Here is a 25,881-nt window from a genome sequence, read left to right as displayed (position 1 = left end):
TTGCCTCTCATCTGTAATCTTCTACCTTGTTAGAAATGCTGCTTCCCAGTTCCTCTGGGTCTGTTTTTTCCCTGGTCAAATTTTTTCACCAGCACTTCTTTGGTCCTTTTACAAGAGTCTCCACTGCTAATTGCCCTAATGCAGAAAGGGAATCTCATACAAAGAGAATAATCAAATGACAATAAAAGTTTTCCCATGAAAACTGAATTCTTTTAAGCACAGAACTGATTTTCCTGGTTGTTCAAGGAAGCTTCCTCCAGTTCAGAATGTTGCTTATAAATAATCACTTCTTAAGCTCAAAATTGTGCCATCGTCTTTTTCATAACGCTTACTTTCAGCTTGCTACCATTCTTGGTAGTATTACAAAGTATTATTTTCCTGGGTCAGAACATGCAAGCATCCCTGCTGTGCAGAGTGGTCAATTCCATCATCCATAGCATGATACTACTGACATGCATATATATCAATGTTTTGTTAACATCAGTGGTACAACATATGGAATCCCTTTTAAATTTTACGCACATGGTTGAAAATCCTGACACATCCTCTTTCTGCACTCTGTGGAGCAGGATATAGCTTGAAACTGTGTCCCTTCACTTTAGTGTTACTTGTGGCTTGAATCAGTGCTGCTGCACCGTGAGCCAGCTGACAAAAATGCTGAATAGCACACAAGTCCAACACGCTTTCAGCCACTTCCCACCACAAGCCCCCGAGCAGATGATAAGCGCGTTTGCAGTGGGACCATACAGTTCACTGACTGGGGATCTTCCTGCAGACCAGGAGAGAGGAGAAATTACTATCTTTTTGTTTTTCCCCCCTAAAGATAACTAGATAAACATGCTTGGAAATGGCAGATCTCTTGAGTGATGGAGCCATCGTTCCTCGCAGCTTTTCCCAATGCCTTGGGTTACCCTGTGGCAGGCTTGCTTCCCTCTCCCATTTTAAAAGGGAATAAAATGTCTGTTGAAATACAAAGTTGTAACAAAAAAGCAGAAGGAAAGACCAAGGGATGCTATTAATAAAGCGAGGGCCCTTGCCAAGAAAGGCTGAGTTTTCCAGTGGCCATTTTACCAGCCTAGCTTCTTTATTGAACCAAGCTGTTTTTCAATGAGGCCGTCTCATTTTGCAGATGTGGTTCTGGGTGCTGAACATCCTCCCATGTGTTTTGTTTTGCAGGAGGCAGCACAGGAACGTCCCCGACCACCTCCAGCACGGGGACCCCATCACCATCCGCTTCTTCTCACCTTCTCTCTCCATCCTGCTCTCCTCCAGCCTTCCATCTGGCCCCCAACACTTTCAACGTTGGCTGCCGGGAGAGTCAGCTTTGCAACCTCAACCTGTCTGATTATCCTCCTTGCGCCAGAAGCAACATGGCAGCGCTGCAGAGCTACCCAGGGCTGAGCGACGGGGGCTACAACCGGCTGCAGAGCAGCACCGCTTCTGCCTCGCAGCCCTCCGAAACCTTCATGCCTCAGAGGACTCCCTCCTTGATCTCAGGAATGCCGGCTCCTTCCTCCCTGCCCAGCAACAGCAAGATGGAGGCGTACAGCGGCCAGCTGGGATCTTTCCCCAGCTCCCAGTTTCAGTATGTCATGCAAGCAGGCAACCCTGCCTCCACCTCCTCCTCTTCACACATGTTTGGTGGCGGCCACATGCAGCAGAGCTCCTACAATGCCTTCTCCCTGCACAATCCCTACAACCTCTATGGATACAATTTCCCCGCTTCCCCCAGGCTGGCGGCAAGCCCAGAGAAACTCACCACCTCCCAAAGCACTTTACTCTGCTCTTCCCCCTCCAGTGGGGCCTTTGGAGAGAGGCAATACCTTTCCACGGGGATGGATCATGGGATGCACATGATCAGCCCTCCCTCCAGCAACCAGCAGTCGGCGGGCGCCTGTGACAACAGGCAGTACGGAGCGGTCCAGGGCTCCTCCTCACAGATGTCTGTGCACATGGTCTAACAAGCCTTGCTGCTCCTTGGCACAGAAGGCAGCCGGACCTTCATCCTTCCCAGGGGTGAACCCATCCCAGTACTCTTTTGCCTTCAAACTTATAGTGGAACTAGTATTGTAACGATAAGCAAGAACATAAGCCATCTAGGTGTGTGCCTCAGAACCTTCTGGAGAGCCTCGACTGACAGCCATCGCAGCTTGTTGTAGCCCAGCGCCTCCAAACTGGCACGGAGCATCTGCTTTTTCTGGACATTGCAGAGAAGAGGGCATGACTTTAACGAGGAGCTGGAGAGAAGCAGCTGAATTTACTGTTTTATGCATTAACTTTAGGCAGTGTGAGCTTTCAGCGTGGAGGGATCCATTCCCTGTGCTGTCTCCTCCAAGTGTTGAAGAAGGTCAGTCTCCCAGGGCTTCGTCCTCTGAAGCTGCACTGCCCAAGGCTCCAAAGAACTCCCCCTTCCCAGACAGTTCCTCACTGCCAGAGTGGCTCAGCCCATTTCTGGAACCAGCAAGGCCTGTGGGTCTTCCTTCCACTGTAGCACAGGAATGGCGCTGCGGGGCTGGAGCTTCTTCGGAAGAGGTCTCTCATTTTCACCATGGCTCTGCCCAGCCGGCTGTTTCTTTATGGAGGTCGAGCTCACCAGCACCCAGCCTGCAGATGGAGATGGGAGAGAGAGGAGAGAAAAGTTTTAGCTCACAAATGAGCCTCAGACAGAAGCGGGGATGGAACTTTGGAAAGGTGAATGGGGGGAGGGGGACTCAGCTCCTGTTGGCTTGACTGGAAGTAATGCAGCGAAACGGAATGGATGACAGCCTTTGTGGGGAATGTGTGTCTCCCACAGCACTCATCCCAGTGGGAAGAAACTGTCCAGAATGAGCTCATGGGGAAGAGTGATGAGAAAAGAGAGCTCTACAGGAGTGCAGCTGACCTTGCATGTGAGAGTTGCCGTAGAAAACCATTAGCATTTCAGAAACAGTGAGGTTGAGTATTTGCCAGCCTTCCACCTGCCACATGGTCTCTGTTTAACCAAATAGATCATTGCCTTTTAACATCTTTCTTTTCTGTTTTATTTTCCCTTGTTCCTTTTTTTTTCCTTTTTTCTCTTCAAATCCTTTAAAAATAAGAAAACAATTGTAGCTTGGTGCAAGCTATGCATTTAAGTTGTGTGAAAATGCAAATACCAAGTAACAGAATACAGATATTATTGAGAGTTGTTGTGAGGTGTTGTAGATAAATGTATTTATATGCCTAGTGGGGTATTCAATATTATGAATATAAAAGAGGGCAATAAAAATGGTATGTAAAATATGTATGAAGAAAAAGCTGTATAAAGATTTGCCCTATGCACGGAACTCTGTTTCTAAGTGCCAAGCACAGAAAGCGCTAAATAAATCTTTGCAATTGTTCCTTCTGTGTTCTTCTCTGTCTGTGAGGCTTCCTCAGTGGTTTTCTAGAGACAGACATTTTAAAAATACTGTCACATGTGTTTGCACAACAGAAGGGGTGAAGATATGGTGCCAGATTGTGAAGTCCAGGCAATATTGCAATAAAAATAAAAATTCTGTCTTCTCAAGGAATTGAAAAAACTGAGTCCTTGGAATTTGTAAGTTGTCTTCTTCACAGGAAGTGTATCTTGAAAACAGCTTGAGTTGTTATTTTGATTATTGAAGAAGATCTTCAGAACAATTTTTCAAAGTCATTACAGTCAATGATACTTTAAAATAGCAATATAGTTTATTTATCACTTAAAAATAGTTTAAAAATGTAATTTGGGGGTATGTGTCAGTTTTTTATTTGCACTATAATTCTAAAGAGATTGAGACATTAGTACTGAAAGCTGTGGGAGGCTGAAGCCCCTTCAAACCTGGCTGTAAGTTATGGCTGCAGAGTTTACAGCTTTCCTTGTGTCAATAAACTTCTTTTCCCCTGAACTGAAAAAGCACCAGAAAGGTAGAAAGACCTTTAAAGATCGATTCTGCAAGCATTTCTTTATTTTTGTTTTTACAAGGGAAGATAAATATACCAGTGCCATTCCCATTTCTGTGCCTAGTCTGTCTGACTGTATTCTGGCTTTTACTCTGTCTAGCCTTGGATGCTGCTGAAAAGGGTAGGGGGGGTTATGGATGGGGACAATCTGTCCTTCACCTTGTTGTCTTTTGTTTAACCCTAATAATGAACTATTGGTTGAATCTTGACCAGGGAGTTTTGGAGCCTTTCCAAAATCCTTTCAGAATCTTTCAGAAATGCCCTTCAACCCGTGCTTTGATGTTTGCTTTTGGGTTTAATTCCATTTTATGGCAACAATTTCTACAGGTTAATAGTATGTTGTGTGAACCACTATTTCTTTCTGCTGGCTCTTTGCCTTAGATTGCTCATTCTTATTTAATCAGTTTAATTCTTTGTGAGTCAGTCTGTATTTCAGGTAAAAGAAGAGACTCAACAAAATCAAAATCATTGTCTGTATCAAAATACATGTGTCTAATCTGGATTAAACAAACAACAAAAAAAGAATAAGAAATGATTACTGAAAACAATAGCTCAAAAAAGCAAAACACATATGCAGAGCACAACTTCAGTATTAGTGTGAAGAACTGGTATCTAAGTTTCTGCACATTTTAGTAGGAATCCATGGGTATGAGCTTTGGAACAGTCACCCAGACTCTTCAGCAGTGTGATCCTTCATGTTATTGAGTACTTTTTACCCTGATCCAGCCATATTCTTCAGAAAATCTTACTGCATTAGTACAAATTGAAATTCCTTTTGGTATGAAGCATATTGACCCCAGGGTGAACATTCATGGACCTTATTTATAGGCATATTTATTTAACTCTTATGGGGCACATATATAAAATGAGAGAGCTTAGATAGCTAGGTAGTAGTTATTCCTTAGTGTTTTGTTGCTGCAGGGTCAGAATAGTCAGCATCAAAACTGAAGAAAATAGGAAAAAGATATGAGAGGCTTCTCTGTTCCAAGATGTAAAGTTGTAAGTACACAAATAGTACTTGGTGTGGAAGTTACACTGGCAGCTTATGAGGATTAAAAACAAGCTAATGGTGAAAAGGGGAAAAAATATTACACTTTTTCCTTGGCAGTGGCTGTGCAAAGCGAAACCAGAGCAGTGTGTGGAGGGCAGTATCAGAAATAACGGGACAAACTTGTTAAAATTATTTATTTAGTGCTTGTTTAGGTGCACAAGGGTAACACTCCCCTGAGCAGATAACCTGCTTAAGGCCTTGACACCCCCCCAAAAGATGAGGTGAGCATTGTACTTGAGGTGGAGCCAGGTGTGACAGGAGACTCCTGTACAGCAGTGGCTCTGGTCTCCCTGCCACCCTGAGCCATTTGCCACTTCTCACTGGAGCTTCCCAGAGGGAGGTGATAGCAGTGGAGAATGGGAGAGATGCACCAGGATTGGTGTGAGATCAGCCAGGTCCTGGTGGGCAGCCCGGGTTGCAGAACACCCAGCAGCCACCCCTGGAGATTCCCTTTCCTTGGGTGACTGCCCTGACCAAGGGCTGGGAGTCCTCCTGGCACGGTCCTGCTCTCATCCAGGAGCCCTTTGATGGCTCATTTGCACAGCATGTGTGTGTGGGTGGCAGAGGCAGCAGTGCTGAGGTTCCTGTCCCCTTCCTTCCTTCCCTGCTTTACCACAAATATTTGAATGCTTTGGCCAGCTTTAAGCAGCTTTGGGATGGAAGTTCTCACATCTTTCTTTAGAACAGACAGTGCAGGAGGGCAGGGACCTTATTAATTTCCCCAGTGCAAGGAAGGCCACCATGTAACATCTCATTGAAAGAAGCCACACAAGGAACAGGTGTCCTGCATGCAAGCCCCCAACCACAAGTTTCCTCTGGCATATGGATGCTATTAAACACCAGAGGATCTATCCAGAGCTGCAGAAGCCAGAGGGTCACAACTCCACCTCTCCTGGGCTGGCCCATTTGGCCTTAGCTCATGCAGGTTTCTGGTTTCCAGTCCAGGAGAAAAGAAGGTTCTGGATCTCCCAGTTTGATGCTGCAAATTTAAAAGGTCAAATATCATGTACCTTTCTGAAGAAGTGTCCCTTTGTAAAAGCTGAATCCAAATCATAGAAGGAGTGATGGAAATCTCAATGATAGGACATCCCTCATCTTACAACACAGGCTGTTCCAAGTGCAAACCTGACAACTTGTTACAGAAATGAAAAGAATGGCACAAAAAATAATCAGGGTGGGTTTGCAAGCTCTACAGAATTTATTTAGCTTCATTCCTTAGCACCCTGACAGGCACAGGACATAAATATCACCACAGTCAGTGCAACTCAGCAATGCCAGGGCACTGCAAACCAGTGCAACATAGTGTTCCCAGAGGAAATGTAAGCACACTGTGCTTAAGCAAAATGTTCAGGGCACAAACATAAATGTAAATTAGGTTGTACAGGCTGTGACATTCCCTGAAGAATGTGACAGGCTGGAAGCATTGCTGGTTTGAAACATTCTGTGTGCATGTGTGAGGGGTAAGGGCAGGCCGGATCTTGCCCTGGAGAGGGGATGCCTTTCCCTGCCCACCCTATTCCTAGAGCCTGAATTCCAGCCTGGCAGTGGCTGCCAATCCCTGGCACACCAGAGGCAATGCATTAATCTCTGGAGATCCTAATCTAGCTCCAAAAATGACCAGAAGTGCCACACAGAGGAAGGGACCAGGAAAGCCAAAGGGTATTTAACCCAGGACATGCAGCAAGGACGTGTCTTCACCCTACATCCCCTTGTAATTTCTATCAGCTGAACACTGCAGGAGCCAGGAGTAGTGGCTATATTTGTCCTTTTCTATGTCTTGTCTGTCTTTCTTTCTTTCTTTCTTCTTCCAATTCCCTCTTACGGGAATTTCGAATAACTTTCAATCGAATGGGCTTAGAGTTTGCTGAGTTAATGGGCCAAGTTAATGCTTTGGGAAGTGTTTTATATGCTTTGGGGCCTTACAGTGCACTACAGCAAAGATTGCAGAAAATGATCTGCTAGAGTGCCTCATTTATTGCATACAGGGTGAAGCTTTACTGAGGTGGGTGAGGGCTGACAGATAGCATCTGCCATTTAAAAGTCTTCAGATTATTTTTCCCCCCAACTTGAATAGCTGCATTGACCTAGAGCACCCATCCCATGGGAGATCAGCACTAGCAGGTCAGTTTTGCTGGATGCTGCTGGTTGGCCATCACTCTAAATGGAACGACAACATGAAAATGCTGCCAAGGGCTGGGCAGAGGAATGCCTGAGCATGCCCATGGCATGCCACAGATGCAGTAGAAATGCAGCTATAAAAGCAATGGCAGGACTTCATGGGGAGGGTGCTGGTGTGGCCAAGGGACAGTTTGCTATAAATAAGCCAGTTTCTGTCCAGGGAACATCTGACTCCTTCAGTATTTTTTTCTTCTACAGAGAGGCAGACTGCAGGAGCAAAGTTTTTGGCCAAGTCTGTATTGAATCCACAGATGGGATCATTTCTGAGAGCTTCTCTGTGGGTCAGCTGGGAGGAGCTTCTCTAGCCTGATGCTGACCCACAAAACTTCTGCTGGAAAAGTGGCTCACTCAGTTTTCTCACTGCTTCTTATAGTTTGTGTGTAATTGCTGTCTAGGAAACTGCATGGAATACAACTAAAATCCATATAACTCCTTTCAAGGGTTACTTCTCCACATCAGTCACTGCTGCTTATCACCCCAAAGGCATAACATGGCCACAAATTACAGGAGCAGTGCACAGCTCTTCAAATACCAGCTCCTTTCTGCTAAAGCCCTCCAACAGTTCTAGCCTGTCTGGACAGAGGAAGAGGCTGGAAAAGAGCAGTTCCCATGGACACTGCACGCTGTTGTGTTCTGACAGTGCGTTGGTGAGTGTGGCTTCTGTGCTGGACAGTGGTCAGCACCAGCTGATTTTGGGAGGAGTGATAAACCTCCACAGCAGGGAGAGCTGTGCCATAGCCCATCTCTGGAGCACTGGGCTCGTTTCTGTTCTGACTCAATGTGGAACTCATCGCATGATGTGGGGAGAAGGATTAGGAGCATGTAATTTTACACTGCTTGGTGTTCCTACAGATGCTGTTCTTATTCCAGCAATGTTCTGAATTTGTTGAGCATTTTGGAAGCTCTGACATTGGATAGAGTGACTTCTGTGGACTAACCTCAGACGCTTCCAGGAGCAGTGCTAGGCTCTGCTTAGCTGGGTCTGCCCTTGAGCATCCAGCACAGAGCACAGCTCAGGGCACTGTTTTCCAGCTGACTGGGTGCAGCTGTGCTGCAGACACAGAGCTGGCCCAAGTGGCACCACCAGCAGAGACCACTGCCCTTCTTAGGGTGATGGAGAGGGTGGTGCTGCTTCAGCCAAGAATCTGGTTCAGCTGTTAAGAAACCTGGAGCTTTACTCACATAGTAATTGTCAGTAAAGGAGCCTGTGGCTGGGACTTCTCCCTCCAGACTACACTGATGGCAGCCTTGGGGACTCGCTGCACCCACAGTCTTCCCAGTGTTTCCATTGTAAGAATTAGGGGTGCCCAGTGACTTGCAGGGAGGTTGACATGGTCTTGGGTTCTTTTCCTACCTCAGCTGGTTTATAACATTTCCCTTAGTGTGCAGTCAGGTAAGTGCAGGTGAATACAGTTGCACTAAGTTGGTGTAACCAACCCAGGAACAGGCACAAAGGAAAACTGCAGTCACTGAGCTATATTAAATAGGTGATGTGGTTTAGTGATTGCAGACATGATGTCATCACCTGCATCTGTCTCTCTCAGTAAAGCTGGAACAAGTTGCAGTACAATTAACCGGGCATAAAATGGATTTATCCTGCCAGCCATCCCAGCCAGGGCCAGCACTGCATTCTCTGGTTTATATTATGTTGCCATGCAAAAATCTGTACACAGAAATACAAAGATTAGTTAGAAAGCAGTGTGAATGCAGAGGGGTGGAAAAGCAGTAGAGGAACAAGAGAGCAAGGGTGCAAAGAGTGGCCCTGTACTGGTAGCCAGGGACATGATCAATGGAAGTGAAACTGGCAAACTCTGAGGAATGTGTTGCTTTCACCCAAATCACAGCATGGGTGGCTCACCAGCAGGAACCCTGCAAGCAGCAACGGGAGAGTGGCAGTGAGACTGCAGTGCCCTGCTGTGGCACTTCTCTTACTGGAACCCCTAAAAGAAGTCTAGATTTGCTAGCAAGATACCCAAATTGGGGAAGAAGAAGACAAGTGCAGCAATGTCACCCAAGATTTACAGCAGATAATTAACCAAAATTCAAAGGTTAGAGTTCAATACCTGTGACTCCTGAAATATATGCAAGGTCTGTCCAAATGCCAATACATTATTATCAGGGAAAAGAAAGCCAGAAGATGAAAAAGTTTTAATGGCAATCACTCCAGAATACTTGGAGACATACACTTTGGAGCTTGTGGGTTCCATGTGTGAGTTGGCAGTGTCATATTTTTTAGAAAACTAAATAAAAATCACTTTTAAAAACAAAATAAAAATCACTTCCTCTTCTATACAGTATTGTACTTTTTTATGTAAGTTCATACAGCTGAAGTATTATCCATAAAACACTCAAACTCCTAACTCTGTAAACATTATAAAGTCAAGTTTTCTAGGAGTCCAAAGGAAACCAACTCAAAAATTTGGTGAACTGAGGAAAGAAAAAAACCCCAAAGATTAGTAAAAGAAGATTGGTCTTACATGAAGAAACCTGTATAAAAAAAAGGGAAATATAAAGTGCATGCATCCAAAACAAGAGATAATTGGCTATAGTCACATAGCAAAAGGAACAGCATAGTCTGAAAATATATTCTGTGAATAGCTCAATTGCTTTTAGATAATGAATAATAAGCTGCTTTTTTTCCTTGGATGGATCCAAGGAGCTTGAGCTGCTCTAGCTTCTGACCACGCAGATAAAAAATCATATCAACAGAAAAAGGAACTTTTGAAAGGAAACACATTCACTTCTTCAATGTGAAATGTGCTGCATTACATTTGTTTTTTACACTGCTTACACTATTTCAGGCACTGTTTATCACAACCAATCATTAGACACAATTGAAAGCACATTAAACTGGTTACACTGCCTAAACACCAACATAAATGGTTTTAGGCAAAACCTAATTGTTCTTTCTTCATTTAGGGTGACAAAAACACCATGAAATGTTAGGAGTCACCTCAGTTGTCTGCCCCTGTAACTAGGAAAGATTTTTCCATCACTGCCATGATCTGGGAAGGAAACAATCTGATCCAAAGAACTTGTGGAGATAAAAATCTGTTTTGTAGTAATTCTTGATTTATCATGCTTCCTTTCTGTCAAAAAAAAATGAAGACCCTGACTCCTGTTGCAGGTCTACTCATGCAAAAATCCAAACTGGGGAATGAAATAATTCTGGAACCAGTGTTTTCCACCCCAAAGAACATGGTGGAGAGGTCCTGTAATGCCATAAGAGAAATGTAAGGCTGGAAATATCTGCCTAACATGACCATAGATCAAGCTGTCAAGTCAGGCTTATAAATAGCACAAAGTGAAAGAGACACAGAGGTGGAGCAAGGCTTAGCTGTCATATGGCCTTAGTTCTTTGGCTTCTCTTTTCTAACATCTGTGCCATCCATGCTCACCCTGTGAGTGTCTGAGTGTGCCATGATCCCTGATGGGAAGGGATCCTCTGATGTCCATCTCTTTCAGGCCTAAGCTGGCAGACTCTTCCACGTTCATTGGACAGGCACCAATGAGATATTGATAAGAAATGCAGTCACAGCCTCCTGCAAATCCACATGACCCACGTTCAGAGCAGCCCCCGACACTCCGTTTCAGCAGGGATTTACTTTCCATCTTAAACAAGTTGTGAAGAGAAGACAGAACAGTAGCAAGGGGAATATTGAATGAAATGTCTTTTCAAGCTGAATTTAGCTGTGGAACAGAGTTGCAGCTGTAAACCTTGGGGAAGTCTACGGGTCAGTCAGTGCTGGGTGGGCTGTGGACCTGGGTGGACTGGATACCCAGTGCTAAGGCCCAAAACTTCTACAGCAGAAGGAGTGACAGCATCCATGGGTTGCCCTTACAAGGCAAACAGGCATGCTCAATTTCAATTGAGCTTGAAACCAAGCCTAAAAAATTCTCTGTATTCCTCCATCCATAATATCTATGTTTTTTTCTCCCTTCATCTGTTGCCACAATTGTGCCACTGGGGGGTTCCTTAAACTCTGTTCTGCTCTACTTTTACCCATGTTTCCCAGAATGTTGGCAGCTGCAATTTATGATTTTTAAATATCATCTTCCGATGTATCTCCCAGGCCAGCAAAGCAGCAACCCAGCAAATCCCACTGAACCAGAGCTGCCTGTAGCAATCCCAAAGTGTCCAGCCATCCATTTCCATGTCCTGGTTTCACTGGTTTCTCACTTCACTTTTTCAGATTTCCTTCTGGACCTTTTTTAAAAATTATTTTCACAGCAATAATGGAAAGAAAAATGTTATTGGCTGCCAGTGTTTGATCCCATAGTCATTGCAGACAGAGCCTTTTCCCCAGGAATATTTTGGTAGTGTACAGAGTAAAATGGAAGCTCTGTCCTCGACATTGTCCTGAGACATGGACAAGGTGTCCTTGACCCAGCCACTCCTGAGAGAGTGTCTGCAGAGACATGAGAGGATGTGCTCCCAAAGGTGCCAGGTCTCAGCAGCTGGAGTATCTTCTACTCCTGCATTTCCTCCACCCACCTGCTGGGTGAAGGCTTTGCCTTTTCACACATTAACATACTTTAGAGTGAACACATTTCTAACGCAGCAAGTAGAAATTCATCTCCTTCAGTGTAAGAATAAGTTGTTTGCTTTTTAGCAAATTTGTTGGGCATTTATGCCTAAATACAGACTCTCATATAACAACAAAAGAAAATCCTAAATTTTGTATTAAATTCCATTTTATGTTGATAAGTTTTTAAACATCTTTTTTTTCGCTCTGTATAGTCAGCGGAAAAACCCTGTGACCTCCTTTTTGTGACAGTGCTTCAAAATTTATCTTCAGCTTTCCATGGCCAGAGCAGTTAGAGAATAACTGTGAAATCCCTGTGGCTCCCTTGCTGGTCAAAGCATTGTATCCCCATTTTACAGAGAGTAAACCAAAAGAAGGACTTGCCCTTGGTCATGTGTGCCAATCTCTGCTGCATTATTGCAAAGTTGTTATCACTGCCAGAAGCAATGACAAAGTCCCCGTCTTTGCCAACTTGGCACTGTATAAACGCAGTGTAGCTCAATTTATACTTTAATATTTAAGTCAGATGGAGAGAAGAGCATGCTGTGTGGTGGCTGACACCACCAAGCACAGGTGTCAAGTCTGAGCTGTATTTTTCCCATCGCTCTTTCAACACAACCCAGACACGCAGGCTTAGTGGGACCAAACTCAGTATTTTGTCAACGACCTGCAGCAAGCTGGTGGTGGAAGAATTTCCAGCTGAGGCTGCAATGCACAGGCAGGAAAACTTCATCACTGTGTGCTGCTCCAGAGCAGTCCTGCTGCTGGCCAGCAGAAATCTCCTGGATGCAACTCCTGGCTCCCCACGAGACTGTGGAGCTGAGAAGTGCACCCTGGAAACACAGCACTTGTGCTGATGGTCCCTGCAGTCTGGTTTGGTTCTCCCTCTGTGCGTGGGTAAACACAGCCCTGTGCCAGCAGCCACGTGTAGGTGCACAGAGAAAAAGAGGCAGTTGCTCAAACAATATGGAATGGAGGGCTGGGGAAAGGCACGTTGAAAATGTAAAGGACATTTATGTTAAAGGAAGGTGTGAGAACTGCAGGAAGAGCCAAATCACAAAAAAAAAGTGAGCACTTCAAGCAGCCAAATTAAACAAGACACAATGGGGGCCAACTTTGCCTCCCAGGCATTTCACAAGCCCACACCCCAGAGTTCAGGGGGTGCTGGGGGGAGAACCATGTGTCCCTCTAGGTCTTATTTAACTTGGCCAAGTGTAAGGAACTTTAACTCTTTTGTGACTTGCTGATTTCTACAGCACTTGATTATTGCCCTTTTTTTCTTCTTTATTTCGGGGTACTTTCTATTGGATAAGTTTTAGATCCTTCAGAAAACAAATAATTTCTTTTGGTTTAAAAAAATAATCATTGGAGGCAAAGCATAAAGTCATTTCAGCCATAGTATCTTGGAAGAAAATAGATACAGTATTTTGGAAAGAATTTGAAATGAAAACACAAAGCCTGATGGGATTTAAATGTAGAAAACCAAAAATTGAGTCTTGCCTCCTCTTTTCCCTTCCCCTATCCATGAGGTCACCATTTCTCATCTAACAGACTATGGCATCGTGCCGGGATCCTGAGGCAGCCACCAGAAAAAATATTCTTGCTCCTGTAAGTACAACGCAGGATCAAACCAGCCAAGTGAAAATAATCAGAATGGCTTATTTGAAGCTACAAAGAGAGAAACCTCATAGAACTAACAAGGAAAAGACATCCAGAAAAGGCAGAAAAAAACCTCTTTTGTCCCTCAGAAATTTGTTGCCAAAGAGTTTGAGATGAGGTGAAAATGTGTGAAATAGTGGATGTGCACTGAAATCCAGCATTGCAAACAGCTGGATGGTAAAGGAACTGTGAGTGTCCATGTGTGCAGGGGGCATACAAAGAGAGAGTGTGCATGTCCCTGGGATGTGGCAGACCTCAGTCCAACTAGCTGAACTTTAATCCCGCTTGGAAGCACTTCCCTGTGGCAGGCTGGCTCTCTGAACAGCAGGGACTGGTGCTGCTGACACGACAGCTCTGCTGCTTCTGGGGCAAGTGACTTTTCTCACAGCATCCCTCATTCTGTCAGTGCTCACACCTGAGGAGCTGCTCCTTCGCTCAGCCCTGGCACGGTATGAGCAGGAGCTGAGCTTTGCATCTGTGCAACTCTCAGCCCACCTGAAGAAGAAGGGATCACTCTCTGACACCCTGCTGGCCTCATTCAGCCACAGGTATTTACCTTTTTTAATTTACTGTGATGCCTTTGGGGGTAAACCAAGAGCACAAGGGGAGCAGGGACCACGAATTTTCTTCTCCCCTCGCAGATTTCTCTACAGCAAGACCCTGCAAACTCAAAGGACCTCCTGGCAGTATTGATGGCTCCTGCTTGCTCTGCCTCAGCTTAGAACTGTAGAATATCTCAACTTGGAGGGGACCCATAAAGATCATCATTTCTAGCACCCAGCTCCTCTCAGGAATACGTGAAACTAAACAACATTACTGAGAGCATCATCCAGATGCTCTTTCTAGAGGCTTGGTGCTGTGATCACTTCCCTGGAGAGACTCTTCTAGGGGCTGAGAACCTTCTCAGTGAAGACCATTTTCCTGACATCCAACCTGAATTTTGCCCAATGCAGCTTTATTCCATTCCAGTAAGAGTAAGTGGTGAACCAATATCTCAACAGTCATGGCTCACATTAAAACTTCTCCATGAAAGCAGCAATCTGCTGGTCCCTGCTGTTTATTTCAGATTCCAAAAACTGCCCAACTACATCTATCATAGAATCATAGAGTGGTTTGAGTTGGAAGGGACCTTTAAAAGTCATCTAGTCCAAACCCCTTAAGTAAGCAGGGACATCTTCAACTAGACCAGGGTGCTCTGAAACCTGTCAGACCTGACCCTGAATATTTCCAGGCATGGGGCATCCAGCGCTTCTCTGGGCAACCTCTTCCAGTGTTTCATCACCCTCACTATAAAAAACCACAAACAACAGATCTGCCATACATCTAGTCCATATCTTCCCTCTTTTAGTTTAAAACCATTACCCCTTTTCATATTGCAACAGACCCTACTAAAATGTCCATCCTCACCTTTCTTGTGGGCCCCCTTTAGCACTGAAAGGCTGCTCTGTGCTCTCCACAGGGCTTTCTCTTCTCTAGGATCAACAGCTCAAACTCTCTTAATCTTTCCTCCCAGGAGAGTTATTCCATGCCTCTGAAAACATAACTCAGCTTCTGGGACAACAGTGGCAAAGTGAATGCTTTAACTCTTACCAAAGTTAGGCACAGTTATTTTCAGTATTTTCTGAGTTATTTTGTTGTTCCTTAAATCCAATGTGGACTTGAGTTGAAGATCCAGCTCAAAAATGTGTCCTCATGACAATTCTTCAATGCAAGAATGAAGGAGAACTTACTACAAAGAAAATATTTTGCCCATTGGAGAGACAGATTTGTTGAATTTTGGATCTGAGTTGTCCCCAAGGAAAACTGACAGCACGAAGGGCATGAAGTCAGTTTGGCTAGATGGGATAGCCCTCTGGAATAGGGGAAATGTGCTCATCAAGAACACTCACAGTATTCTCTGCATGCTGTTAGGGATGTCCAATGCCAAGGGCAGCAGCCAACGCCAAGCACATGAGGTGCCCAAGGGATGAGGCAGCAGGGAGGAGCACAGCTGTGCAGGGCTCTGCCTGAACACCACGCTCACTTTGCTGCTCAGGACAGGACAAGCTCCAGCTCTACCTGACAAGACTTCCAGTCTACCCCAGAGTTAATCACATCCTTCAGAATAATGTTGGGGGAAACTCCTCTGAATTTTCCTGTCCAGTCTGAAAGCCTGCACCAACCACGTTCTTTCTTCTCAGCTCCTTGGGAGCAGACAGTGTTGGCTGCTGTGCAATTCCATGCAGCTCCTTGGCCTGGAGCTGTCCCTGCACACTCCCTGGACTACACACTGGGACTTTCACCCAGGTCTGCAGCTCTCCAGTGTCCCTGAAAGCCAAATGGTTTGGATTTTATTCTTTTCTCACCCTCTGTTGCTCCTTGTGTCCTGGATCAGCTGGAGCTCCTCAGGCTTGCAGTGATGGTTATTCTCCTCACATCACTTGCAGGAATGCAGGGATGAGCACTGAGTGCCTGGCTCTGACACTGACAGATCTCACACTGCTCCCAGGGAGTTGCTCAAATGCTACAAAGATGAACCATATGGGCAGCCCCAGCACTTGAGGCCATTAATAGGAATTTTTAAGCAACTGTGATTGATGAGGCAGCTCTTACAAGTCTGAGATCAATGAAAACGCAACTTGATCTTTTGAACCCAGCTCCTTAATTTTTTTGTTCCTTTTTCTGCAGAGAATCCCATAAAACCATTTCTGTGCAGACAAAAGCTGTCTGGGACACTTCATGTGGATTTGTCATGCATTTTCCTTTTTCTTCCCCCTCTACCCTGCTTGCAGTTTGTGTTTGAGTCTTTCCCCAAGATTTGTACAGCTCAAGATTAGCTTTTTCTATAATTGTAAATGGACATTGTCTTGAGGGTATTTTTTGAGACTCGTTATTTTTTCTTTTGTTTTCAATTTAGATAATTTACTCTTTACTATCTGAACACCAGGGAGAAAACACTGGTAAGGAGAAAGATGAGCAAAAGTCATTGAGGAGAAAGGAAAGGCTGAGCAACCTTCTGGAGAAAGCAGGGAGCCCAAGAAAAGAACAAGAGAGAACCATGTCTAATGAGTCCTGAATTATCCAGTACTGATGTTTTTCCCTTAGGATCCGCTGCCACAAATTAACAATAACTCAAACTGCTCCATCTTCCGACATTTGCTATCGGACTCTCGACCAACAGAGCAGGTGTTCCCAGGAACTCTGGATTGAGACAGTCCTTGGCCAAGATGTCAGTAGCCTTCCCCTGGCTGAATGCTCAAGGAAATGAAAGCCTCTAAGAGGCAGAAGGTCACTCAGAACTAGAGGAGAAGGAGCCTTGAAAGGCAGAGGGAAGGGGCACCTTCTTAAAAATCCAGGCAGGGAATTAGGGGGAGCCTGAGGAATAGGGGCAGGGAGAGAGGTAGCCCAGGTCACAGCTTGGAGGCACACAAGAGGGTCCAGAGGGCAGGAGGGAGTGCAGTGATGCAGCATAGAGAAGCATGATGCAAGAAGAGAATGGTCCAGAACACTGATATGAATGGCAAAGAGCTGCAGAGGAGATGAGGGATGCACACCATTGAGCAAAGTTGTGAGAAAGGTTGAGGGAAGAGCCTTGGAAGAGATGGGGCTGCTTCCCTGCTCCTGGTCACCATTGTTGTGGAGCAAGCCCACAACCAACTCAGAAAAAGAGTCACTGAGGGCATTGATGGGATTGGGAGCAGCCAGTTCTTCATCAGCTTTCAAAAGCACGAGAAAAATCGAAGATGTTCCCAGAACCCAGCAACACAGCTTGGCTTTGGTGGCAGCTGGTCACCAAAATAACCTGTGAACTTACACTGTGTGACAAAAATTCCAACACACTCTGTCTCTCTTTTGCTAGGGAAAGAGTCAAACCTTTCCTCCAAACAACACCTGGGATTCTTCCTGACATTATCAGGTTTCCAAAACTAATCCCTGTGGGATATGACCCTTGGCAGGCAGGGGGATGGGTGGTTACAGCTGCAGGTTAGGAATGGGATGACGGGTCCAGCCCACTCCTCTGGAGCTGGCACCGACTTCCTGGGAGAAGGATAAGCAACTGCTAAGCAATGGGGAGTGCTGGTGCCCTCTCCAGATCTCAAACAGCCCAAAGTGTTCAGGCACTTTGATACTTTCTAGCAGTGGGCACAGATCCATCTGCAGCTGTATGCCACCCAGAGATTTACACCTTCAAGTGAGCCCTTGGACAGTGTCACAGCGTGGGTGACTTCCAGGGCCTCTCCATGGCATTCTAGAGCACCCCTAGCTCTGGCTTCCACTCCATGTTTGACAATGTGGTATCCCCAGAGATGCACTCACACTAGATGAGTTCTTCCATTAAAAATTAACATTTGCAAAATTCAGTGCTCCCTCAACAGAAACACGACACTCATTTATCCGATGGCAGTGACTCAGACGTGCTTCAAGCTCAGCAGTGTGCCAGCAGCAATGCTACAAACCTGAGTGGTTTGGGCTTCACAGTCTTTTCTTTGTAACTAATCCCCGTGATTAACCTTTTCCTGAGAAGCAGTCAGAGGAGCAGTGAGGAACACCAGCCTGGCAGCGCCAGAAACTGGAGCTGGGTCCCCAGGGGGCAGATGTAGGCTGGCACAGACAGGGCCAGCTCCTCACACCCACGCAGGGCTCTGGCCACACAGCTTGGTGTCACATCCAGCTCGGAGTGACAGCTTTGAGAAGTGAATGGCCGCTCAGTTGCCATTTTTTCTCAGACGCTGCCGGCGATTACCGAGGCTGCCAAAAGCCACAAGAAGGCAGCCAGGTGCCCTCCCTGCATGCTGGCAGGGTTGTCTCTTAGGAGCACCTAGAGAAGCCCCCACATCTCTGGGTCAGCTGCAGCACAGGGCTGAGCTCTACCAGGAGACCCAAAGCAACCACCCACAGACTGTCTCACCTCCCCTTGCACACAGCTCCTCAGCTGGGCACTGCTTGAACCCAGGTGTTTCCTTCCTCAGAACACCAACAGGGTCTTACACAGTCTCTGTGACTGCTCACATTTACCCTTTCCCCATCACCAGCATCAGGGAATGCCTAAATGTTTGCAGGGAATTTCCTTTCAGTCTTGCTCTCCCTGAACCCCTGTTTATCTCTTTCATTTCTATCTTTTATTCCACTTTTAAAACTTCCCTGGGAAATGACACTGACTCTCCTACTTACAGCCACTGCTCTGGAGCTCAATCAGCCTTGTTGATCCCCAGCTGCAAGTGATAACACTTCTCACTCTTTTATATATCAGCTTAACAGCCTGATAACAACTGGGCAGGAGAGGATATTCCTGGCACTCTGAGCATACTGTGCAGGGCTTGGAGCGTGGCACCAGCTCTACTTTGCTGTCTCTTGCTCCTGACCTGTTGCCTTCTGACTGCTTGAGAATGACTTACAAGGTTCATATGGTCCAAATTAGGTGAATGGCTGAACACTCGTGATGCTGTAGGTTACTTAAAGGATTTCAGTCAGAATTTCAATATTTCATTGTATGCCTGCAAAGTCCCGAGATTTCTTAGGAAATAAAATGCAAGTTTTGCAAACTAAAGAAATGTTTCATCAGCTGAGGATCTGAACCCTACTTCCAAGCTCATTTAATACCTTCCGTAGCACACTGTGGTTCATACAGATATAAAGCAAATGTTTTTTACAAAAACATTGTTCAGTTCTCAAGGGCATTTCTCCACTTTCATGTGCTAGTTTAAGACTGGAATTGTTCTTCAGCCAGTGTACACTTTCATTAGGTGCTCCTTGAAAACACAGGCTAAGCATCTATGGGACATTGCCATTATCTTGGGTAGCAGAAAATGGCATGGGTATGGAAATATCCATTTTGAGCTCTGCCTGGCAGAGTTATCTATTCCCAGTAGTTCTTTCCCAATCCATCTGAAGAGCTTCTCTCCAGCCACTGTCCCTACTCTCAGCCTACCCACATCTGCAGTACTGGCCCTGCCCTCCTGCTCCACCAGCCCTGCTCCTCATCACCAAAGCAGCGTTCCAGCACATTCCAGAGCATGTTTGGTGATGTGAGTTCCTGAAGGAGAGGCAAATGCTGCTCCTGGTGGGCAAACTGTTCCTGCACTCTACAGCTCTTTCTCTTAGAGCTGCTCACTTTCTTTTAGAGCTGCTGCTAAGTATGCAGGTGAGACTCAAAAAGCTCAGGGCAAAAGTCTTGGCTTCTCTATTCTCCATTACCCTAGATCCCTGACCTGTCCCTGCTGTTTTGGGAAGCTGTATTTTCTTGTCTTGGAAATCATCCTTGCAACCCAGAGTTTCTGTATTAAAAAAATTACTCTTCTCTAGGTCTTCATTCTTTGAGTGCCCAGCACTCCCAAAGGGAATGCCTTTTCAAAATGCCTTTAACACTGGGACCGTCCTTTTTAAATTTTAGCGAAGGCTGGAGGGTTTGCCAGTGGTTTCGCTTTCCCAGCATGAGCCAAACGTGCCTGCCAGATTTCTCAAGAGGGGATGTAAGATTTTCCAATTTCTAAATAGGCCAATGAAGTATTAAAATATCAAAATGTAAAATAAATGTGTTTTATGAAAGGATTCTCTGTTGTCAAGGAAGGAGGGCTGGCTAACACCTGAGGGTGCCGGGAACTTCTCTGCTCTGTGACCTGAGGCCTGCGGGAAATGACCTTTACCAGCCTGGAGGCACAGGAATGAGGTGGTGCCAAACTTCCCCTCCGCGTGCTGCGGCAGCCTAATGGAAAAACCTGTAAATATTGCAGAATGTCACTAACTGCTGTTGGTATCACTGTGCCTTCAGGTAGAGGCGTGTGCTGTGCATTTTATCCTCTGTGACTTGCTTTTCATGACAGCCAACCACTGTCCAACAAGGAAAGGAAAGTCGGAGGTTTCGTGCTTACAGGAAGTTCACGGTGCTGATGGATTTGCATAGCATTTAGAACAGCTAGGGTTACACTGCAGTGACACAGTTCTACAGCACTTGCTAATTCCCTTCTCTCCCTAAACACTTCCTCCTGATTCCCACCTTTGGCCCTTTGGACCTACCCACCCTGTTATTTCTCTCTCTCTGAGCTGTGTCTGGAGTTAAAGAACAGCTGCACCAGGTGTGGTCATCCAGACTCTCTGGATGGGAACTCCAGACATTTGCCTCTTGATGTGTCTTGCCATCTTCCTTTCCATATCAGCCCTTTGCTCTCCATTCTTGTGTCTATTCCAGCTAACCAGGTTTTACAATCCCACTTGATTGCCCAGCAAAGCAGAGCGCAGTGCTCGCTCCCAGGAGAGTTTGTGCAGCGGTGATCTCTACATCAGACAGGATTTATGTTTGTCATATTTCTATCCAGAGTTTGGGTTTCACACAGATATTGCCCCATCCTTACACACACAGCTTCTTACTCTGCAAAGTGCCTGACAGAAGCAGTGCAGCTGTTGTGCCACCTTCACCTCTGATTCTGGTGAAATGGCAAAAGCTCCCATGAACCGTCCAACAGTCTTGCAAGGGTGACCCTGGAAAACTCCCTGGAAATGCCCTTTCCTCTTTCCACCTTGAGAGCTGGTTTTAATTGCTCTCCTTTTGTGGCAAATGGGGGTAGAGGTGGTGACATCAAGCCCTTCTTGGCAGCTCCCTTTTCACAAGGAAGCATGCATTCAATTAGAGGATTTTAATTAAAATACTTTTCTGTAGCATCCTGTTTCCAGGCCCTGCTGTAAATTTAACTTGACATTCTCTCATTTAACAGGTGGGTGAGATTATTGTGAGAGCTGCCAGATGGAAGAAAGCAGAAACAGGGCCGGCTGTTGAGATAGAAGAATGAAGAGAGGAAGAGAGAGAGAGGGAGCAAAAGAAAGGAGTGGGACAGATATCTGCTGCATATCTGTCAATATTTACTGTGCAACATGCGATCCTTCTCTGTGATGGTTCTTCGCTGCCATATGCGCCTGACTTCTTAAATGCCTTTTGAAGGATAAAAGCAGCAAACCCGGGATCAACACAGTTGCATTTGATTTCCTTTCCTTTTGGATCAGAGCAGTTCAGGAATAACCAATGACTGGGCAATTGATGCAATATTCAAAATACCCTCACAGCTATTCCCCCAAATAGGAAAAAAACCCCAACGAGCCCCTCCCTTGACCTGGCAGCTGAGGAGCAGAATGGGAGCTTGGGAGGCTGCAGTTTGCTAGAGGTCCCTCCTGCCCCTGCAGCTGTGTCACCACCAGCTTCCAGATGCAACAGGTTGAAGGATATGGGAGAGTAAGAGATTGTTTTCGAGAGGTTAAAACTCTGCAACTATCAGGAGCAAGGATGAGGAATGAGGAAACCCGACACAGTTGGGAATCTCAGAGGTGGAAAGGATGGGGACGATGGGTGGCCAAGAAGGAAAATGAAAGGGATCAAAGGAAGAGAAAAAAGTGTAAAGACAGTTTGGGAAGGGGGAACCTTAGGGAATGGTGGCTGAAGAACCACTCAGGGTTTCTGAGGATAGGGAGAAGACTGGGAAAGCCACAGAAGTAATGAGCACACAGTGGGGGTGAGAAGGAACAGGCATGAAGAGGAACAAGGACCCTTACGCTCTCATTTTCCACCTTGAAAACAACAAAACTTACGAAACCTAAAGACCCAACTTCAAGCCAAGGTGGGTGGGTAGCAGCACTGATGTCCTTCCAGAGTGCTGTGTTGGGCTGTAGAGCTCTGACCCACCCAGCACACAGCACGTGCTGCAGGGGTGACACCTCTGTGACAATGCAGGGTGGGGGCTGCCTGCGCAGCACCGAGCTGTGGTGCCAGCGAGGAGGGTGTCATGAACCCTCAGGAGCATTGCACACTGCTGTCAGAAGGCAGAGCACTCCTGCAGCTGGTCTGGTGCTTGCACTGGTTGCCTGAAAGAGCAAAGGAGGCTTTGGCAGGGAAGGTGCTACTGGGGAAAGTGCCTGGTAAGCTCTGTCTTTCCCATTTCCATTTGGTATAGATTGGTTTAGGCTCCAGCTTCAGAGGCCTGGAGCTTTCAAAGCCATTGATTTTTTCTTTAGATTTGGTGTTCTAGCTCCAGAGGCCTGCTGAGTAAATCCACTGTCTGGATTATTTGCCTGCAGATCGATGTACTCAAAATTGTTCAAGTAAGCACTGAGAGTCCTCATGATTTCCTGACAAAGAACGGGATTTCAGACACAGCTATGGTCAGGCTTTGCCTCCATTTAGCCAACTGAAATATTTCAATATACACCAAAACTGAAACATACGGTTTTGATTCTCCAAATGGGAAAAATCCTGTACAAAACAAGCTCCCATTAAAAAAAGAGACAGAGACAGACAGACAGACAGACAGAAAACCCCACAGTTTGAGAGGAAGATTCTTTACCAACAATTGTAGACATTGAAGCTTACAAGTTGAAGCTTACATCAGAAAGACATCACACAAAATCAAGTACTTTGGTCAGCAAACATACTTTTATCAGTTACTTCAGAATTATTCTCTAATAAGAGATGTTAATTTTTTTCCAGCAGGATTTTCTCTCCATATTGTGATACCAGTGGTATTTAATTGCATCAGTATCCTTTAATTCCTTACCAGCCATGTCTCCTATGTGTCTTTGTATAATTTTCCCTGGGATTGATGCCAGGTTAATGGGCCTGTCTTGGCTTGAGCAATCTCATTTGTCCCCTGGAACACAGGAATGACAATGAGCTTTTTCCCCAGTTATCTGGAACTGCCTCATTTTTCCAGGACCCATGAAATAGCAAGAGGAATAGCTCAGAGCCCTCTTCAGCAAGTATTTTTAAAGCTCTTTGGTTAAATGTGTCTAGTTTGTGGACCTTGAATTGTTTACTTTTAGTAATTGTTCAGAACCTTCTCCAGTTATTTTCACAGACTGACAGGGAAGAAGGGCCCTCAGGCTGTCTGCAGGGACCTCCCGTGTATCACTGACTGTGGCACACATGTTGTCTGCGTCACTTCTCACTCAGTTCCAAGGCCAAAGCCTGAACAAAGCCAAGAACAGGGCACAGCAGAACCTTCTGTCGAGCCCTGTGCCTACATCCCAACAGGAGAAGGGAGCACAAGCAACAGCCCTGCCAAGGAAGTGTGCCCTGTACTGCAGAGGGGTAAACCACCTCCAGGACCGTGCCAGCCGGATCTTGGGGAAGCCCCACTTGCTCCTCGAGCAAGCCAGGGACTGTGACCCTGAGCACAGGGCACAGGGAATCCCCCCCAGGCACCCCCAGCAGAAGGGCTTTGGAGCACAGCCCAGCTCCCACTCAGAGAGCTGCCTTTTATTTTCTCTGGTTTCTCAGCCCCCAGGAAAAAGCAAAGCAAGATAACAAACATTACTTCTCACTGCAAAAGCCTGAAAGCACACTAGAACATGTCTGGCCAGCAGAACACCAAGGAGAAGCACCCTTCTGATACCTGCAGGGAACAAGGCAGAATCCAGATGAAATGAATTTCCTTTCAGAGTTACAAGAACTGAGGGCTTTGCAGCACACTGAGGGCAAAGGGAGGTGAGTCTTTTACTGGGAAGTTCAATGCAAGTGACTTTCTCTGAGCCCTTGATTTACAAACTGTGAGCTCTCATTCTCTAAACTAAACGAGCGTTTGCAAGTTTCAAAATTTTCCCATGGCTCTATCCTTTCCTAACCCCCTGAGCAAATGAATCCTCCAAAACTTTCAAATTTTCCCAGATTCACAGGATTTGTGGAAACAGTGTGACTGAAGAAGTTCAAAAAACTTTGTTGTTTAATTAAGGTAGCTTCTGTCTCACGCCTTCCTTTGCTACAGACTGCAAACTTTTTACCCCATCCATAATATCATGCCGTATTTTGACTTTATAGCAGGAATACAATGTGCACTGAACACTTTGGACCTCACAGTTTTGCTGCTAAAGAGACCCATATTCAAGCAAGGCTTTGTGGGGGGAGAATTAGGTATTGGTTTTTTAATTAGCTTTTCTAATTCAGTTGTTGTTGTCATTGTTGTCATTGGTATTATTGTTATTATTGTTATTACTCTTATTACTGTGGTTATTGTTATGACTGTATTTATTAACCTTAACCTTTAGGTTATTTATTAACTCTTAGTAAATGAGATATAAATATATAAATATATTTATAGATTTATTTAAATATAATAAATTTATTAACTCTTAATAAATGTTCAGTGTTGGTACTGAACTATCTCATCCAGGATGCAGGACACTGCTTGTAAAGAAATTAGCACATCTTATTTTTAGAAACTCTTAGAAGTTTTGTCACTAGTAACATGAGAAGCCCAGCAAATACTCTCCACGTTCTCCTAGGCCAGATGGCTGTCATTCCCCATCCTTAGTGAAACCAGCTGACCTTTATCCCACACACATTCAAATTTTGTGATTCTGGAACAGTCACTCTTGAGCACATTACAGCCCCTCTGCTGCCTGGAGACACAGCCTCTCCGCTGCCATCCCTGCTGGACAAGGTGGCTGGGAATTTCACTGACTGCTTGGTTATCCTGAACAGGTGGGATAGAGAAACTTTGATTCATGCACACAGAGGCATCTCAGAGCTTGGGATGGACCCCATCCACGGACCCCATCCATGGACCCCATCCACGGACCCCATCCATGGACCCCATCCACCTCAAATGGTTTGAGAAAGGTGTCTCAATGTCCCTGCTCTTGCACTTTGCCCCTGCAGAATGCACAGTCACCTCAGGTCAACCACAGTCACCCTGGTCTGACTTGATGCTCACCCATCTCCTCTGGAGACAGAGATCTGTCTGTGGTCAAAGCTCAAAGGGACACAGCTGGGAAGATCTCTTGTAGCTTTGTATGTATGAATGTGAGCTGAAGTTGTTTCTTGAAGTTTATGTGAATACAGGTTGTACTTGTGATGTTCTTGCTGTAGTAAGAACATGAGATATAACTATAGGATTAGTTACTCCAGGTGCTGCCAAGTTTTAAACATTTGGACTCTGTTTTGCGCCACAGACCGCTGCTCAGACCTCTTCATCTCCCACAGTCTTGTTTTTCCTGAGAGAGGAAAAAAAAGGGATAAAGCGATTTAAGAAGAGTTAATACCCCCGAACAGATGCACCAGCAAGAGATGTGACAAAATGTCAAGTGGAATGTGCCTGAGGGCTTGGAATTTGGCCATGGAAGCAGCAGATGAGTCCCCAGGATGGCATGTCCCCCAGAGGCCTGGCATGCTTTGGTGACAGCTGTGATTTTTATGACCCAGCTTCGATGACAGTTTGGGAGGGGTCAGCTCTGCTCTTTTCTGACAAGAATTCGGTTTGTCATCAGATTCTAAAATCCCTCTGATTTATGGTGTCAGCCACTGCTAGCATTTTACTGAGATGCAGGTCCTCTGCCCACTCCCTGCAGACTGAGAGGTTAAGGTGCAAACCCTGAAGTTCAGATTAAATTAATCCCGAGGGAAAAGGAAGTGGTAAGTCATGAAGTGAAAGGAGACACTGAAGAGTGAGCTCCAAAAATCTCACATTAAGAGCACTTCATCTGAGAGCAGGCTGCTCTTCCACCTCCATCTGAGCACCAGCTCTTCCATTCACCTCCACAGACCACAGCCTGCCAGAAACCTTGGTCCCACAT

General features: G+C 45.6%; 1 protein-coding gene across 3 annotated transcripts in view; it reads left to right on the top strand.

Moving 5' to 3' along the window:
- Window positions 1-3,360, top strand: part of TBX15 (T-box transcription factor 15) — a 94,964-nt gene extending 91,604 nt beyond the window's left edge. For all 3 annotated transcript variants that reach the window (XM_050976018.1, XM_050976020.1, XM_009102606.4), the window contains exon 8: window positions 1,177-3,360. In XM_050976018.1, the coding sequence (XP_050831975.1) occupies window positions 1,177-1,961 (785 nt within the window). In that variant the 3' untranslated portion in view covers window positions 1,962-3,360. The remainder of the gene's footprint in view (window positions 1-1,176) is intronic.
- The last annotated feature ends 22,521 nt before the right edge of the window (window positions 3,361-25,881 follow it).

The sequence above is a fragment of the Serinus canaria genome, chromosome 1 (assembly GCF_022539315.1).
Source record: "Serinus canaria isolate serCan28SL12 chromosome 1, serCan2020, whole genome shotgun sequence".
NCBI classification, from domain to species: Eukaryota; Metazoa; Chordata; class Aves; order Passeriformes; family Fringillidae; genus Serinus; species Serinus canaria.
Note: the sequence above shows the minus strand (reverse complement) of the source record. Positions and strands in the feature narration are given on the sequence as shown.